Source organism: Tauraco erythrolophus, chromosome 11 (assembly GCF_009769465.1).
Source record: "Tauraco erythrolophus isolate bTauEry1 chromosome 11, bTauEry1.pri, whole genome shotgun sequence".
Lineage (NCBI taxonomy): Eukaryota > Metazoa > Chordata > Aves > Musophagiformes > Musophagidae > Tauraco > Tauraco erythrolophus.
Genome location: NC_141475.1, coordinates 3,685,765 through 3,703,878, shown reverse-complemented (window position 1 = coordinate 3,703,878; position 18,114 = coordinate 3,685,765). Strand labels below are relative to the sequence as shown.

The window sequence follows — 18,114 nt, the reverse complement described above, 5'->3', positions numbered from 1 at the left end:
CCAGGACACCCAATCCACAATTCTTATCAACGGCCCACAGCTGAACACAAGCTGCCAGTGCTCAACTGTCCTCACTAACCTGATCACTCTAGTTTCAGATATGCTGCCTCTTTGGTGCAGATCTCAAAGAACTGATGCCCCTGGAGCACATCAGGAAATACATAAGTAACGTGGGGCATGTGAACCGTGTGAGCTGCACATGGAGTTGTCAGAAATCAGTATTTCTAGTGTGGGATACTAACTGTCATCTGAAATAGGAAGGAACAAATGTAGACCCACTCTGAATAGCAGGGCAGGCTAGGGCACATGGGTACAACAGGCATTTCCATTTCATTTTACAGGGAACACCCATGTAGCACTGGCTATGCTAAGAGGATGGGAAAGCTACAGCCCCCACTGCCTCCTAGTAAACCCATGCCCACTTCTTGCAGCTGTAAGAGATCATGCCTCCCTCCCCACCCCAAGTTTCATGATCTATATTGAGAAAACAAGGGCTGAAATGTGGTAGAGGAAGGGGAAGTGGCTCGTTCAGGATCCTAAAGCAGAATAGGAATAAGCAGAAGGTCTGAAACTCCTGCCCTCAATCCTGGTACTTTCTGGATCCTGAGACCACAACTCAACTTACATTCTCTGGGTGTAAGTAAGCTGTGCTGCAATTTTGGATTGAAAAGAACCACAATGGATCGATGAGAAGCTGGCTTCAGATGAAAAGGTATACTTTAGGCTGAGGTTCTCAGTTATATAAAACATGATAGTGCCACTGAATCGAAGGCACACGTGTTAAAGAGTGGGCTAACGGCCTCAGCAGCACCAGAGACTGAAATCTCCATAGCAGTGGACTGAAGACTAGCACTGTGCTGGCTAGGGGCATTAGTTTAACTCCTTATATCCTTTTTCTCTTGGTGTTAGAACTACTTTGAAAAAAAAAAACAGCAGTGAGCAATCTGAGGTGCATCTTTGTGGGACTGAATGGTACATAACATGGCTTACCTGGACAATTAGCTTATTTTCTTTATCGGGCAGAATTCGGTAGGTGTAAACGCAATTCCGGAACCTGGAACAGATCAGAGGAGACAGGTTAGACCATCTCCAGAAGGGAATCGCACCATGGCACCCCTCCCTGTGAGAAAAGGTATTGGAAGATCCCGAAACACACAGATGGCTTCATGCACAAGGATTTTTAAACATTTCTCTTTCTTTCTTTCCCTGGAGTCTGTGAACTAAAACAAACCTGAAGGGTTCCTGGTCACTGAGACATGTTTGCAGATGTCACTGCAGAAAGTGATATCAACATCAGCCTCAGAGTGAGTTATTCAACTCTTCTTCTGGCCGGAAAGAAAGGAAACACCAAATGGCTCTAGCTGTCAGTAGAGTGGGCGTCTCAGGAAGGAATGAAAAAGCAGAAATCCAAAAGACACAGGGCCAAAATCAGCAATGAATGAGTAAATCGAAGGGCTAGTATGTGCATTGACTTGTATTGGAAAAAACAAATAATAGATTTCAGCTGAATCACAGTAAGACAGCTGATTGCTAGGCACATTCTCATGCACCAATCCTAAACAACAGCTTAAACAAAAACCCACCTCACTAACCTGTGCAGATGCACACTGCACTTGTGCATCTGTAGATCAGCCATAACGAGTATTTTGTCCCAGCTAAATTCAGTTAGATTCTTATTTGAGGGGGGATGGAGGAGTCTTTTGCTCCATGGAGGGCCACATTAACGCACAAGAGCCCAAGGGAAGCCTGAACAGTGCTGTAACACGTTAAGTGTGACCTTCCTCAGCAGCTGCTGAACTTTGAGGAGCTTACCCAAGAAGAGTTGACTAAAAAATGTATTTTTATCTTTCTCCCAAGTGAACAACAGATTGATCAAATCTTTTAAGTCACCTGCAAAGCACTCTTTTAAAACATACAATATGGCTTTAAGCCAGCAAACGATGATGGTTTCAACCAGCAAAGGAAAAGGAGTCCACTCTCAGAGCTTCCCTGAGTGTAACAGAAATGCTGCATTACCTGTGGAATCGTCATGAAATGTGGGCTGAGGTCAGCCTCCCAGCTGGGGAGATCAGGCAGATCAATAAAACATCCTCATCTCTTTTACAATTATGTTGTGAGCCTATTCATCATATGCCTTTCAGAATCACTCCGTGCAGGAGAGAGAAAGAGAGATCACCAGGATTTTAGGCACAAAGAGCAAGTGGAAATGAAAAGAAATTGCTCATAAATCGTAGCAGAGTTTTTCCAGGGTGTTTTGTCATGTATCCACATGAACATGTATCTTTTGATGGCATTAATGCAAAGGACACAAAAGAATTGGAACTGGTCCCAGAGTTTAGTACCACTTCACTAAGCATTGTAAGACCATTTCACAGGCACCTATTCATTCACACATCTGAGGATCTGGCCCAGAGCTGGAAGTCACAGACATGATCTCCAGCTGCTTTGGATTGCCACAACATTGCTAATTTCACCCAGCCCAGGGCAATCAACGCCAGATGAGGATATGCCCCAAGGAAGGGTATGGGTTTTGGTTTTATCTGTCAATGCAGTTCTCTTACACCATTTCCTCCTCCTGATATGCAAACAGGGCTAAGCAGAACTGCTTATGCAGCTGATGAGAGAAAATTTGTGTGTGTGGAGATTATGAAACTGATAAACAAACCAGCTCAATGGCTCTTGCGTCACAAGAGGACCCTCCTTGTTACCTTCACAGAAAGTGCCCCATCACACAGGCCTTACAAGCCTGCTGTGGTAATACTTGCAAAGAGGTTTAAGAGGAAGACGGGTAAGATCAGTGGAAGAGCAAGGAACGAAGGGCTGTTGGGTGAGACAGGAGCAGAGAGGAGCACTTCCTAGAATCAAAAGCCTGAATCCTCTTTAGCAGCCTCCTAATTTAGTGCCTGTGGATGGAGGACACTGGGACTCTTACTCCATTTCTACCCATAGGCTTTCTCTCCACAGCATCCTGACTGTCAGGTTATGTGGTCCCAATTACTGTCACATTCCAGGTCCTCCCTAAAAACTGGGGTGAGTTCAGAATTGCTCAACCACTGTTCAGGCTGTCTATGTGGTGGGTAAATATAACATCAGCCTCAGCTTAAACATGTCTCCAAATATTTTGTCATCTCTCTGTCCTCTCAAGGAACCAGAGGAGGAAAGGGGACAAGGCTCATATTTTCTCTTTCCTCTCCTTCTGTACATATGTTTATTCACAGGTGACAATGTGCATACTGGGAGCGCCTGGAAATCCTGAACAGGACTGCCACAGCTAGGCACGGTGCTAAGGGCACCATCAGAGAGGCTGTTCCCCTGGGGGTTGGAAACGGTCACTCACAGACAGTGTCCTCTGAAAGGGATCCCAAAACTGCAGCTAGCCTTTGAGGGTCTTCTCTGGAAGCGTTAACCCTGCAGCAGTTCCCACAGGAACCACCAACAGAAGATCCCCTGGAGGAACCATACCAGTTCAGGTGCAGCAGGCTGTGAGTGCTAAACAGGCTCTTTCTGATTTCAGAATCCAGGCACTCCCCTCCAGGTAAGTTACAGAGCCCATTTCTTGTCAATAAACTGGCAGATCAAATGATCCAGGCAGAGAGAAACAGGAGGAAAAGGGCTTTGCTTCTTGCCTTTTGTGGGGCAGTGTGACCAGTTGAGCAGAGGACAGCAGTGCAGGGCAGGAGCGCTCCCTCCGCCTTTGCTGAGGGTTTCAGCTCGCTGCTGCTCTGAGTTTCAGAAAAGGAGGGGAGGCACTCTTAAAAGGCCCTGCAAACACACCTCCCTTACTTGGCTATATTTATACAAACCCTGTTTTCCTAAAGCAGCTCTTCAAGAAAATCACTATTTCCTTCTATGATATAATAAGCACTTTTGCTGGATTTTGACTGATCTGCCCAATAAATATTAGAGCTTTGTAGAATATGACATTTTTTTTTCAGAGCAAATTTCATGGTTTTTTGTTTTCCTTATCTATACACAGTTGACACTTTCTCACTTTCAACGTAATTCTCTTTTTGTGAAAACCTTCTGCAGTCAGGCTTTCAATTCCCCTCTCTCTCTCATCCTTTGTCTCCAGCTTCTCTGTTTTTTTAAACAGAAGTGACTGAAGAGCTCAAACTTCAAACACCTTCCAGTCAGCAACACAGCTGAAACTGATACATCTCTGAGGAAGTTTTCAGCTTCAGCAAAGCTGCCCATTTTGTCAAAACGACATTCAGAGGGAAAGACTTATTCACCACCATTAACCCTTTCTTTTCACAAACGAACTGCAAACCAGCGTAAGCCGAAAGCTTGTCGGGTACTTCAGTTTGTGTGGCATTTCTCAGACTGTAATTAAGGCCAGCCCTAAGCACCACAGATCCGGCTGCTCTTGGCTGACAAGGCTGGCTGCTCCCGTTCCTTTAATCAAGCCATTCATGTTAGCCTCCCCAGAACGGGTTTAAGAACCTTTGGCTCCCGGTTCAGAAAATTCTGGTCATGATATTGTTTCTATTTCCTGATCCCATGTCTCTCAAGTCACAAAAGGCTTTCAAAGTTGACTGAGTAAACATTTACAATGGAAAAATTTATGCAAATGCATGTTAGTAGACATTTTTGCAGCACCTTCCCTTTCTATAATCCCAACCATCACTCTGCAAAAATATTTTGTGTGCATACTGGCTACAAGGCAAATCAAAGGGATCGTACCAAAAACGCTCAATAGAAGCAACAGTCTGTTCTAGTAAAATGTTCCCTGACTTGCAAGCTTGGGCCGTCAGCCCGTGCTACGTGATTGCCCCTCCTTCCGCCTGCTTGTCCTGGTATTCATCTGCGGCCACCCTTCTGTCTCTGCTCCCTCCATAAAGACAAAACTCTTCCCCATGTCATTACAAACACCTGAACAGGCAGGCATAGAGGCTCTCTGCACTTTGTGAACATCCCTGTTACCCAGCCACCCATCTCTGACGGTCCAACACCTACGCTTACAGGGCAGTTACCCAGCCCCACGCTTCTCTGTAGATGAATCCTCTGCAGCAGACTGTGTTGTCACCAGAAGCCTGACCTCAGAGACAAGCAGTTAGATCAGAGTTATAAACAGCAGCACCACCTTTATGACTGCAAGAAATACACTTTGAGAAAGAAACTACACCGAGAAGCCTGCTTGTAATTTAATGTGGGGTAAGGATTAAATAAATTTTATTAATCTGCTGCACAATGGCAGCAAAGACAATCTGACAGGCAGAACAGGGTCCCACAGAGGCTCTCTTGATCTCTTCTAAGCAGAAAGTAACTGTCTTATCTCTCTGTAATGCAAAGTCAAATGCCTCAGACTTCACCTACTGACTTCAATCTCCTCTTGGCCTGCACTCCTGCCTCCAGGAATAACACCTGCCCCTCACAAACCCAGGGCAGGAGGCCTTGCTCTCTGGTCCCCAGCCCCGACCCACAACGGGGAAAGAGGTGGGGTCAGGGCTGCCAGCACTTCTCTCCTCTCCCCATTCCCCACATGAAACATTTACCCCGTGACCCACACTAATGACACAGGTAGAATCACCACTGTGCCAGGTGTGCTGCTCCAGCAACTATTTCAAGCCTTTCACTGAATGGGACACGGCATTGTACAAGCAGGTGGGTCAAACACATGCTGAACCAGAGCAAGAAAAGCACCTGGGAGGGTACCAAGCTCAGCACTTGAGTTGTTAAACATAAATACCCGACCCAAGTTGTTAACAGGCTCAAAGAAGTCAAGAGGTTATTTTCTCTCAGACCACAGCCACGGTATCTTTGATTATTCTTGCCTTTTGAATCAGGGGCAAGAGTAACGTGAGCCGTACAGCAGTAAAAGAACATGGGTTTGTTCAGCCTGGCCCTGCTCCCAACCCTTCCCTACCCTGTGGCCCAGCCAGGTGAAACCAGCCACACTCTAATGTGGGCTGCACCGTCCCAGCAGGCGCAGTGGCTCTTTGTGCTGGAGAGGACACGGGGGGTGACACCCTGCACGAGCGAGGACGAAAGCGTCCGCGTGAAGCGCGAGGTCGAGAGCTGTACTTACAGCACGCAGAGTGCGTATGCTGAAGCAATTGACTCACTGGCCCGCACAAGGAAGCTGCCATCCTTGCCTACTTTGGAGAGTAGGTCTTCGGCTCTGGAGCGAGTGATGTTGCCGTGGTACCAGCACTGATCCATCGCTGGAGCTGGAGGAAACCTGAATGCCAGTACAGGAGCTGCCAGAGCTGCCTGTGTGTCTGTGTGTAACGATCAGGCAGCTTCAGCTCACCAGCTTCCTGTTTCAATAGTACAGAGAGGGAAAGGAAACTCAGCCGCGGACAACTTCCTCAACTCAAACAGCTCAGAGAGTGAGCGTGACATGTTCCTGCAGCCCCCGCTCTCCCTCTTCATGCTGCAGCTGAAGTGACTAGCAAGCCCATGTTCCCTGCCTTTCCCTCCCCCTTCACGTCCTAATACTCTGTATCAGAAAGCCCCAGCTGGGGATCCCTTCTGCTCCACTGCCAATTCAGTTCCCCAGGCTTTGGTGGATCCCCGTCCCATTTACAATCGCTTGCCAGACCCTTTGAGTTTCCATCATTTTCCTGTCTGTCTGTCCTACCCACTGCAGGTGTCCATGGTGAACAAATAAATCCCAGATAGTCCTCACATCTAGTGAGGTGTGAGAAGGAGACTGTAAAGAACCGAAAAAAAATTACCCCTGCATGTTTCCATGCACAGAAGCAGTCTCAGAGGCTGATTTGCTCTGGGGATTTGTGACCAAAGCTCCCTGTCAGCTACCCTGAGATAGATTCAGAGATCTTTCCTACTCTAAATCCCCAAAGGTGGGAAGGAGCAAAGCCATGTCTGGCAACCTGCATCAGAGAGGGGAGAACTGGAGCTTTCACTTCCCTTTGTTTGTCTGCACATCTGCCCCTTGTCTGTGCTGTGTGGCACGCTCAGTGCTGCATCTCCAAGGCAGAGCAACAAGGGGCACGTTTGCAGCAAGCAAGGACATTGCTACAGGGACGCTGCCTGCATGGCAAACACGGTTGCCTATCTGGTATCTCCAACCATTCTGCTTTTGAAGGCAGCACGTCTGCACAGCCACGTTTGAGCTATACCTAATAGCTGCAGCTGAGCTGAGACTCTGCCTGGGACTCAGACTGCAGAGAGAGAGTCCTCAGGAAAAGCACAGGCACTATCCCAATGCAATCCTCACCTCCCAGAGCCAGAAGTAGTGCTGGAACCACTGTACCTGGAGCATGTATGGAATGCTGCCCCTGTACACAGCATGGACAGCAAGGCAGGAGAGAGCAGCCTATGAGCAAATCAGGAGAGACTAGAATTCATGCGTACAGAGAGGGAGACTGAACCAATACAGCCCAGGATCTGTCCCTGCCAACCTTCCTGGTGTTTTCAGTTATCCAGACATCTGGTCTGCAGTGTCCAGCTTAATCTCTGCCATTGAGATTAAACTGTGGGCACTAGTAATCCAAAATTGTGCGTCCAGCATAGGACCTTGCTAAATGGGCAGAACTGCAATGTGCAGGGCTTCCTGTCCACGCTGAGCAAGCACTGTGTATGGACCAGAGTTCGCTCAGCTGGACCTGCCCTTCAGCTTCACTCAGATCCACACAGGGCTCTAGGAGTCAGGCTCCCAAGGATTCAGGTGCCTAAATGGAGTCAGGTGCTGAAAGGCATGAAGTGGCTCTCTGTGGACAGTAGCTGTAAGCTCTTGTAAGCTACAGAGTGGTTACAAACCCTATTTTCCCCACTGAGAAGAGTGTCTGCATATGGCAAAGGGACTGTGCAGCTCCTTTGACAGTCCTGCCCCGTCATAGTGTGCTACTGGCCTCACCCGTACCAGCTCCTTGGGATTTCTGATGCTTACAGCAGCTTCTCTGGAGCACAGCTGCAGCAGGAAGCAAAACAGAATCATAGAATCGTTAGGGCTGGAAGGGACCTTCAAAGGTCATCTAGTCCAACCCCCCTGCAAGGAACAGGGATATCTCCAACTAGATCAGGTTGCTCAGGGCCTCATCCAACCTGGCCTTGTACGTCTCCAGGGATGGAGCCTCCACCACCTCTCTGGGCAACCTGTTCCAGTGTTCTACAACTCTCATGGTAAAAAATTTTTTCCTAATATCCAACCTGAATCTACCTCCCTCTATTTTAAAACCATTACCCCTTGTCCTATCACAACTGGCCCTCCTGAACAGCCTCTCCCCATCTTTCTTGTAGGCCCCCTTGAGGTACTGGAAGACCGCTATAAGGTCACCCCGGAGCCTCCTCTTCTCCAGGCTGAACAGCCCCAACTCTTTCAGCCTGTCCTCATAGGAAAGGTGCTCCAGCCCTCTGATCATCTTTGTGGCCCTCCTCTGGACCCTCTCCAACTGGTCCATGTCCTTCTTATGTTGGGGACTCCAGAACTGGATGCAATACTCCAAGTGAGGTCTCACGAGGGCAGAGTAGAGGGGGAGAATCACCTCCCTCGACCTGCTGGCCACGCTCCTCTTGATGCAGCCCAGGACGCGGTTGGCCTTCTGGGCCGCAAGAGCACATTGCCGGCTCATATTGAGCTTCTCGTCCACCAGTACTCCCAAGTCCTTCTCCTCAGGGCTGCTCTCGATCCATTCACCACCCAGTCTGTATTTGTGCCTAGGATTGCCACGACCCAGATGTAGGACCTTGCAACAGCTCTAATGTTAAACCACTGCTTGACCTCACAGTGATCTCCATGCAATGGACTCATATATCGATGCAGAGCAGACAGAGCTGCTGCAATCCAACTGTGTTTGGAGAGCTACTCCTGATCTACCACAAGTTAACACAAGCTAACAGAGAGGTATAAGCCCTGGTTAGACATCTGAGGCTGATTAGCTGTATACTTCACGCTCAACTCCTGTCCATCCCACCACCAACTGCAGTTTTTAGTGAGCTGCTGCTATTTCCTTCAAACGTGTGAATCCTCTGTCCAGCCACATGCAACTCCTCGACTTGGAGACATAAACAAGGGGATGGGATCCAAACACGTGTGAGAATTGTGGCAATAAGATGTGCAGGCTGGTTTCTGTGAGTATTTCTTGGTTCTAAAGAGCACCCAGTACAGCTCCAGCTGCTCAGAAGGTGAATCCCAATCCCTGAACATAAACAGCTCTGTAATCCCTAATGGCTCCTTCACAACACTACCTGAAGAGGAAATGGTGTCTGTTTTACTTCTCATGGCACTGGCACCTGAACTCTGCAACACTGGAGAAAGACCGACCCCTGTGTGGTCAGCACACAAGTGCATGCACATCCTGAGCTACCTGTTTCCCAAAGGACAGCAGTAACTTCTGTCCCTCACAGAGACAAGAGGCTGTTCTGAAGCAGATACTTACACCATTCATTTTCTTTCCATTCGTGCCTGTGTCAGAGAAGGCTGGTGAGTAGATCTGAGGAAGAAGAGATTACAGAAGTTATCTGGAGGGGAACTAGAGTGTTTGCCCTAGAGGGGGAGTGCACTGATCAGCCTGCACCAGTTACATGCCAGGTGATACTACAAACGTAGCCAGCATAGGCCTAAGGTTTCCACAAGGAATAGAATGCGCTTTGAATAGTCTACACCGTCGTCCCACAGCTGGGACAAAGCACTGTGTAAGAGCTACCCTCGTAAAACAAAAGAATAATGGGTACACCTGTCAGACAAATCCAGCCCAGATGCAACAGAAGCTTTTACATTACCGCAGCAGCAGCAGCATCTCATTTAAACTTACTTGAAAGAATGAGGCCACAGATAAAGAATGAGGACATGTTTTGATGTTGGATAATCAAAAAGTGCAGCCCCGGCAGCCTATGGACAAAGCAAGCATTATTTTTCCCCACGTTAGGGTATTATTCCAAGATGTCTCTGAGACATTGCCATAAATGCTTTATCTAAAATGGGTTTTCTACAGATGTCCAGGGAGTATTGTACCAGCTGGCTGTGAACTCACCAGCCGGTACAGAACCAGTGGATAAACACTGTCTGTAGCATCATTCAAGATGCACATTGGTCACCCAAAACCCTCACATGCATCCAGCCTGTGCAGTGCATCAGCAAGGGCTGATTGCATTTTCCTGTCATGAAACAAAAGTATTACACAGTAAGCCTGACGAGGCAAGTGAAGCCTATAGGATTCACTCATCAGGCACCAGGAACAGCCTCTTGGCCGCAAAGATGTATATAGACTCTGGCCTACATCTAAGGAGCACATGACTAATACCCACAAAGTACTGGTTAGTTGAGCCATGCTGTGCTACTCCAGCCCAGCATGTTACTGACCTGCTGCTTGGGAAAGGCTCGGCAGATTACAGGTGTGTTTGTGAAAGCCATGAGATCTCTTTGCTCCCTTGGTACTTGTAGCCTCCAGGTGCCCTGAAACAAACCTAGAGAGTGAGAAAAATCAGAGCTCCTTCTCTCACTGCCCCTGAAAGCTATCAGCAATAAAAGGCAAGGGTGGGGACACTGAGCAAGCAGAGTCACAGACCTGAACAGTGACAGTGCAAGGGCTCCTATGTGACCTGCTCCCCAAAGGGGACGCGTTCCGAGAGTGCTCTGAAAAGCAGGTATTTTTCTTTACCAATAGAGCAAACAAACATATTTTCCTTGGAGCTGTTCCACACGTGCACACGCACAGCATACAAGCACCACAAACAAGCACCGACTGGTTCATAAAGCAGAATTTTGTCCAGAGGCATGGGTAGAGCTTTCCTAGCTCCATCTGCTCTGACGTGTCTCCCTTGGTACCCAGTCATTTCTGGTCACTCCCCTTGTCTACTCACAGCATAATGCCTCCTTTCAAATTACACCGTAGCCTCAGAATAGTCTCTCTCTCACCAAAACTGGGGCTGTTTCCTTCAGAAGCCTGCTGAAAATTCTGTCTACATTGGAAAGTCTTCCAGCTTGGGCACTCTCACATGGCTCTGGGCTTGGTCAGGTCCCCTTCCTCTGACACTTGTGCCTTTGCAATTTGCTGGAAGCAGGACAATGTTATTCGTTTGACGTGCTGCCTCATATGCCAGTGCTACTCTGTAATAACAACAGCCCTGCTTGCGAGACATCGGGATGTCAGCGATGAGAGCAGTTGCTCTGTGGATTGTAGCTTAGCACTTGCGTTTAGGAAAACCAGCAAGTATTTCCCCTCCCGACTACAAATGGGGAGCTCCCTCTGCAGACCTGTCCTGATCCTGCAGTTTCAACACAGGCAAGATGCCACTTCTGCCACTTGCCCTGTCTGCAAATACGGGGGGATCCTGGTGCCCTGCATGGGTCCTGTCGTCACTGCCAGGGAGAGGGAACAGCTGGAGCACATGAGGCTGCGGTTTTCTCACACATGAGAAACTGCAGCTTCTTAGTGCAGCGTAAGCAAAAGGGGCAAATAAGCAAAAACACACAGCATGGGAAGTAAGGAGAAGGCTAAGTTAGACAGAAGTCCCTGGAGGGCCTGAGAATAAGGCAAGCCCAAACCTGCTGCAGAAGTGTGCAGGGAATATTCCAAGAGCATGGCATCCCATGGCCTCGCTAAAACGAGAGGATGGCAGTCCCTGAGAGCTGGAGTTGTCAGCAAGTGCTGCCGTGACTGCAAGAAGGAGCGTAGCTAACCAGAGCCAAAGCAGTTTTCTGAAGAAGCTAACTGCGGCTGTAGGGCAGTAAGCCTGGCGTCCTCTCAAGCACTTTCTCCACAACTTACTAAACGCAGCTCAGCATTTAGGAACCTCTGTTCCCACGCGGTCCCTGCGTTGTCGGCGTGCATGTCCCTACCCAAGCCTATCAAAGGCCTCAAGGTGAGAGGCCCTATGCAAAGGTCATGCTTGTTTTGAGCATGTGATGTTTAAGATGGCAGACAAAGGGAAAGGCGAGAAGGCAGAACGGGCAATGGAAAACAAAACCAAACACGTGTTCAGACTTAGTACATTTAATAGACTTTGTAATCTACAGACGCCACAAGCCAACGCCAAACTGAGGGTGCAGGAGCACAAAAAAAAACCTTTTGCTGAAAGATGAGGAGTGACAGTGAAAAGAAGTATCAGCAAAGATGGTTTTCAGAGGGATGCTGATGGAAAGGCTCAAGATTCAGCACTCTGATGGAAAGGCTTGCTTCAAAGTGAACATTACAAAGATCATCTCTTCACATTGTTGGTGGGTCCCATATTCAAACAGGCAGGAGAACAAAGGTGAGCCATCTGGCCCAACCCCCATGTACTGCAGATCCGAATAAGCACACAGGCCCTTGAAGAGGATGCTTGGTTTTGTCCAGTGTGCTGGATTTAAAGGGCTTTTGTTGAGGTAAATTCCTAAATCTCTTCGACCCTTTGGGTCTGCAGGATGAGCATAGAGCAACCAACTATCTTGGCATCTGACATCAGGGGGAGGTGGGAAGGCAGTAACGCTTCCATGACATCCAGAGGGAGGTTCTACTAGCATTTCAACCCGCTGGCCTCCCTCGAAGTCCACCCCGTGGTTGTAGCTGACAGCCTGGATCCTGGCTCCCCTGCTGCTCCTTGCATTGCAGTAGAGGACCTTCCTGCCACAGGTGTGCACCTCTGCTACCTGGCACTCCACCGCGCTCTCCTCCCCCACAAAGTTCCCCATCTCCCACGTTGTCCCATGGTCAGAGCTGATGAAGCAGAAGGCGTGAGGGGTCGGGTGTTGCTCAGGGTCCAAGATACGATAGGCATAGGCAGGAATCACGAGGCTCCGGGCCTCGTTGAGCAGCTGTAATCCATGACCCGGCCCCACTGCAAAAGTGGCCCAGTTGTTGTACTCGGTGCTAATGGTACTATCGGTGACATCCTGGGCAATGCTCCAGGTACGTCCTTGGTCCATGCTAGTGACGTAGCAGAGACGTACCAGATTGATCTTTGTCCTGAGCTGGTGCTGCTCAGAGATCCTTCCTGGGATGGCTATGAAGAACAGGATCAGTTTCCCTGAGACCTCATCGTAAACAGGACAGGGGTTCATAGATCGGTGGTCTTTCAGCTGCGCACTGACAATGGTCTCCATGCTACTCCACTGCCAGGGCACGTGTGAAGGGAGACAAGAACGAAACACACCGTTACAAATAGATCCACATTACAGTGTAAGGATGCCTGGATAAAACTTACAGAAGAGCTGAGAAGAACAGAAGCAGGTTAGTGGGTAGAGAGAGGAACAATACCCTGGCATCGCCAACTGTAAGTGAAAATTATCTGGATGACACAGTGCACGTGCACTTCACCAAACAGGTGGGTTATGTCCTTTTTAATTACTGCTCACTGAGGAGCTGAGAGCTCTGAATCTCAACGCAGCTAGTGTCTGATGGCACTGTTTAAAAAACTACAGTAGCTGAATTTTCAGATATTCTCACAAATATGTATACGACACACAGACATGCCCAGTGGTAAAAGCGTACTGGTACAGACACTGTGCTGTGTCAGTGCTTCTTAGGAAATCAGCTAGATGACTGAGCCCTTTTCAAGTATCCTGGATGCTGACAAGTTCCTTTCCATTCAGGCTCCTGTTTCTCCATTTTGATCCAGGTGTGAATGGGCATCTCAGCCTACACTGAGACACCTTGCTGGAGGTGACTGCATGGCTTTACACGCTCTGGTGTGGAAATTGGGACCCTGAGTTGTCCAATGAAGAAAACAGGTCACAGAGCAGGTATAACTACCCTTCGAGCCCTGTCTTTCTTTAAATGAATAGCACATAACACAATCACATTTCTAACACTAACAATGCAATTAGAAAATTATTCCTACACAGAGTTATTGGTTTGGTAAGAGAAGCAGTATTTTCCAGTAAGATTATACTAATTAGCTTTTCTACCCTGACTTGCTGATTACCCTTTTTGGTCATGTCTTACCTTTTCTATTCAATTAGTATTAACTTTTTTGGAATATTTAATATTTCCATTTTAAGAAACTCTAGCATGTGAACACAAATTACTAAGTTTATGGCCAACTGAGCCCTACTTAATTGAATTACAGAGGGTTACACAGGATGTTATCTGAGTAGTTTGACACTGCAGGTGTGCTCAAGAGGCTGCTTCTGCTAGGCAGACTCTGGCTCTTCAGAGTCTATAATATAAGACAACCAGGAACCGATGAAGGATTGGAATAGAAAAATATAATTACTTTTTTTTTCCCCCCAAGACATTAATGCATTTGCAAATGCAAACAAAATGATTATAAATAGAGTGTCCACCACCCCCAGTCAGCCAGCAAGATAACTGTTAATAATAACTGGGAGAATAATAAGGTAGCCAATTCACTGGCACAGACAAACCAGACAATACTCTTTTGCGTGGGGAGACTAGCTGTTCTCATTGTTTTTTAAACCAGAAATTAGTCCTAAGAAAATGAATTTTAAAAAGTAGTCACTGATTGCTAATTCACTCCTCCCTGTGCCACTCCCCATTTCTGCCTCTCCTCCACATTTTTCCTGTCGCAATAGGACATGTGTCTCTGCTTCCCCAGCTCTGCAATGGTGGGTCAAAGCAATCCCCAGAAAACCTGCTGCACCTGCCCTGCTTTAGTTCCCCCAACAGCTGCCCGATCGTGGGGATGAATCCCAGCAGTTGTTAACAACACATGCATTACAGGCAGATTTGCCTCGTTTAACTGGGGAGAAAGAGAAGCTGACCCCTCCTTACAGCAAAAGGGCAAACACCTTCAACTCGTTTGGGGACAAGGGAGCAGTACAGGCGAGCAGTGTCCCCCATTTTCTCCCCACACTGGTACCTGAACATGGTGCGTGGTTGGGTCATACACGCCTCTGCGCATCGCTATTAGCTTGGCATGTTCGTCCACCACATCCTCTCGTTCCTCAGCAAAGGCCAGGATGATACTGAAACGTGGCAGGTAGAGCAGGGCTGGGATTCGATAGCTCCATGTACTGTTCTGGAACAACGTCTCTTGCTTCAAGACAGGAAACGAAGCCATCGTGCTACGGGGAAGAAGAAGAAATGCTTTTTGACCCGCTCTTAGCCCTGCAAAATATAATGGGGCAGATTCCACTGCTATTTTCCCCTCCCTGCTCAGTGGAATCTGTCTTGAATGGAAACATAATTTCTGCTACTTTCAGATTTGCCTTTTTCTTGTGGTTTTCCAAAGAGAACCCACGTGTTGCATACTAGCTGGCAACACAGACCAGACTTACTCCAGAAGCAGCCTAGCTGATCTTACTGGAGCGACATAAGGTAAGTACACTAAATACAGTTAATAAAAAAGCTGTCTGTGCTTTGTTGTTTTGGGTTTTTTTTTAATTAAATTCACAGGCTGTTTTTTTTGTGGGTTTGCTTTGTAATTCAGAAGATTGGAGATAATCAAACATTATAGTATTTTCCCTCAGAGGACCAACCATTATTACATTTGTTGACGGCATTTCCAAAACCCAGCACAGAACTTCTGCTTTGCCAAATATTGGCTTAAAATCCCATACAAACAACACATTGAGGCAATCCCTGACCCCATCTGTGCCCCTGTTTGAGTATGGTAAGCACTGAGCATGAAAAGAGAAAGAAAAAGAACATCCCTCCCCCTCTAAGGTTAAAGAACAGTCTGAATGGTGTCCCACCACACTGGGTGGGACTTAGAGCCAAGCAAAAATCTTGTCGTCTGTACAGTGACTTAGAAGCAACATTGGGGAGGAAGGCAAACATGAGGGGGCATTTAGGGAAGCTTCCTCTATGTAACTGGTCTGTGCTATACCCCCACACAGTCTCTCTTCCTCTCCTCAGACCCACTCAACCCTCTGTACTCTTGCACCAAGCCTCTCCTGTGAACTCATTTACCCTGGTGAAGGCCCACTGGCTAAGGGGAATTATGTCTGAGCAGGGTGGGGTGAAGAAAAAAATTAAAGAAAGAAAAAACAAAGGCCTGAATATCCTCTGCTCAGCAAAGGGAGGAAAAAAAATAGGGAAAAAAATAAAAATCAAGCCTGAGATCTCTGACGCATTGAGTGGGTAGGATGGTAGGGAGAAGATGACAATACACTATGAGTAAGAAATCCAAATGCCTCCTACCTCAGCTGAGGCAAGACTTGCTGTGCTCTTCGTTGAGGATTCTCCTGTTTACCTAAATCTTGGAAAGCGCAGGAGTGGCTATTGGCCATGTATCAGATCCCTGCGCTTTTGAAGGCTGTCTTGATAATTCAGGACCAGATGGAGGCAAGCTGAAGAGTGCTTATGCAGCTGCAGAGTGCGTGTACCTACCTGGAGAATAGTTCCCACTCTTCCATATTACAAGAGAAAAGACTATATTAGCCAGGATAACTAACATAGACTTTTTTTTTTTAAACACAGTGCTGATTACTGAGCAAGGACAGCACAGATAAGATAAATTCATCCTCCTCAGACAAGACCATCACATTATGCTCTATCCAGACCCATGGCTAAGCAGCAAGAATTCAAATATTCCTTGCTTTCGCCTTCCAGGTGCTATAAATATCAGTGAGATTTTTGAACTCACAGCACTGATCAAAAGGGTCTGAACTGCACTGTTTTAGCTAATGCCAGCTGTACAGACCTCAGCAAGCTCAGCCCCATTGCCGCTCAGATGCAAAGCCACTGGAGATGGAAGTCTATCTCCAAAGGGTAGCTGCTCGCTCCTCACTGTCACTGACGACACAGTAGTCTGAGAAAAGGCAGCAGCACTGCTAGTGTACAGAAATGTTACCAGAATCGGGTAGCAGCTATCCGTGCAAAAACATGAAGAAAATAGGAAGACCTTCCTAGAACAAATAACTGTGCTCTTCACTACTTACCAGCATGGATCTGGCTATTTATATAGACCACAGTCGTGGCTGTGTTCTCATGTCTCCTGAAACAGAAGCTCACTAGAGTGCTTCCAGACTATTTAAAGGCAGATTATTTAAAGGGAGATTAGTCAGCCTGCCTAGTGCAGCACAGGTTCCCTAACATTCCTGCTCATGATGCCATTCTGATATTGCAATCCTGCTTCAGGGCAGGGCAAGACAGAAGGAAAAGAAAGAAAGAAAAAAAAAACAAGGGAGGAAAAAAGAAAAAGAAAGATCTGGGCTGCCCCAGAAAGCTCCCAATGCAAAGCCAAGAGACCAGTGCCACGGGAGGCTGTGCTGCAGCCCACTGCACCCGAGTCCCTCCTGTATGAGCCTGTCATCTGCAGACATCTCTGCCCATGTTCCTAACCTCCCCGTGAGATGCTCAGTGTGAGTGTCACAACACTCTTCTTTTCCTTTTATTGCCAAATGGGGATTGAGGTAAGGTGGGATGTTAAAAGGCTGCCATAGAAACAAGCCTGAGATTCCTGGACACAGCACCCGCAACTATAATCGAGGAAAATACTAGAACCAAGTGACTCTTCCATCTATTCAGAGAGTAAACAGGGATATGTGTGAGTGTGTGTATACACATATACACACATTTGTAAATATACTCCCTACACACGGTGTGGGTATTATGTCTATATGCATATATATACACATACACACTATATATCCGTCTGCAGAGAAACTTTTCCTCCCTTTTTTAAACACTTAAAGTCAGAATTCAGCTTCTACCTTCTTCCTTGTGGATCCTCAAGCAGAGATTGAGTCATAACAGTTTGAGTTTCACACAGAATCGAAAATGCAGAATCTTTAAATAAGCTTAAAGTTTTTCACATATGAAAAAAAAAAAAGTGATGCTTTAGTTACTTCTCCAACCAATTGAAAGGAATGCATTTTTCTCTTGACCTCTATCCATATCAAATGCAAGAGCACTAGCTACACTCTCCTGAATAAAAGAGAAGTAAAATTAGCAAATCATCAACAGGACAGCAGATTGTCAACAGGACAGCCACATGAAGAGTGCTCAAAAGCTCATAGTCTAGCACTGCAGGAATTCAAATCATACAGGCCAGTCCCTCTGGGATTATATTGCCAAGGGATGCATGTGTCCATGATGCCACATGTTCCTTAGCTCTACTGAAATATCACTGGCTGGCATGCAAAGAAGAAGAAGGTGGCAGTGTTGCAGCCAGCATGATCTAAGGACAATGGCAAGACAAAGTTTGTAGACCACAGTAATATCTTTTGAAAGACCAAGAGCTATAACTGGAAACAAGTCAAACTTCTGGGAGCAGAAAGGCCTGAAATACAAGATGATGATGGAGAGCTGTACACAAACCAAA

The 18,114-nt window shown here is 47.1% G+C and overlaps 2 protein-coding genes across 5 annotated transcripts in view; both read right to left on the bottom strand.

The window, feature by feature from the left end:
- The window catches only part of INPP5D (inositol polyphosphate-5-phosphatase D), a 61,857-nt gene extending 51,498 nt beyond the window's left edge, over positions 1-10,359 (bottom strand). Inside the window, exons 1-6 of the mRNA XM_086618136.1 lie at positions 10,268-10,359; positions 9,720-9,796; positions 9,345-9,398; positions 7,184-7,282; positions 6,029-6,260; positions 991-1,054 (exon numbers count right to left, since the gene is read on the bottom strand). Of these exons, the coding sequence (XP_086474262.1) occupies positions 991-1,054; positions 6,029-6,162 (198 nt within the window). The 5' untranslated portion in view covers positions 6,163-6,260; positions 7,184-7,282; positions 9,345-9,398; positions 9,720-9,796; positions 10,268-10,359. The remainder of the gene's footprint in view (positions 1-990; positions 1,055-6,028; positions 6,261-7,183; positions 7,283-9,344; positions 9,399-9,719; positions 9,797-10,267) is intronic.
- Positions 10,360-11,407: 1,048 nt separating this feature from the next.
- The window catches only part of NEU2 (neuraminidase 2), a 30,778-nt gene continuing 24,071 nt past the window's right edge, over positions 11,408-18,114 (bottom strand). For 3 of the 4 annotated variants that reach the window (XM_086618141.1, XM_009979872.2, XM_086618142.1), the window contains 2 exons: positions 14,707-14,911; positions 11,408-12,997 (listed from right to left, as the gene is read on the bottom strand). In XM_086618141.1, the coding sequence (XP_086474267.1) occupies positions 12,059-12,997; positions 14,707-14,907 (1,140 nt within the window). In that variant the 5' untranslated portion in view covers positions 14,908-14,911 and the 3' untranslated portion in view covers positions 11,408-12,058. Of the gene's footprint in view, positions 12,998-14,706; positions 14,912-15,989; positions 16,079-18,114 lie in introns of those variants that run through there. The other variant, XM_086618140.1, reaches the window with a different exon arrangement.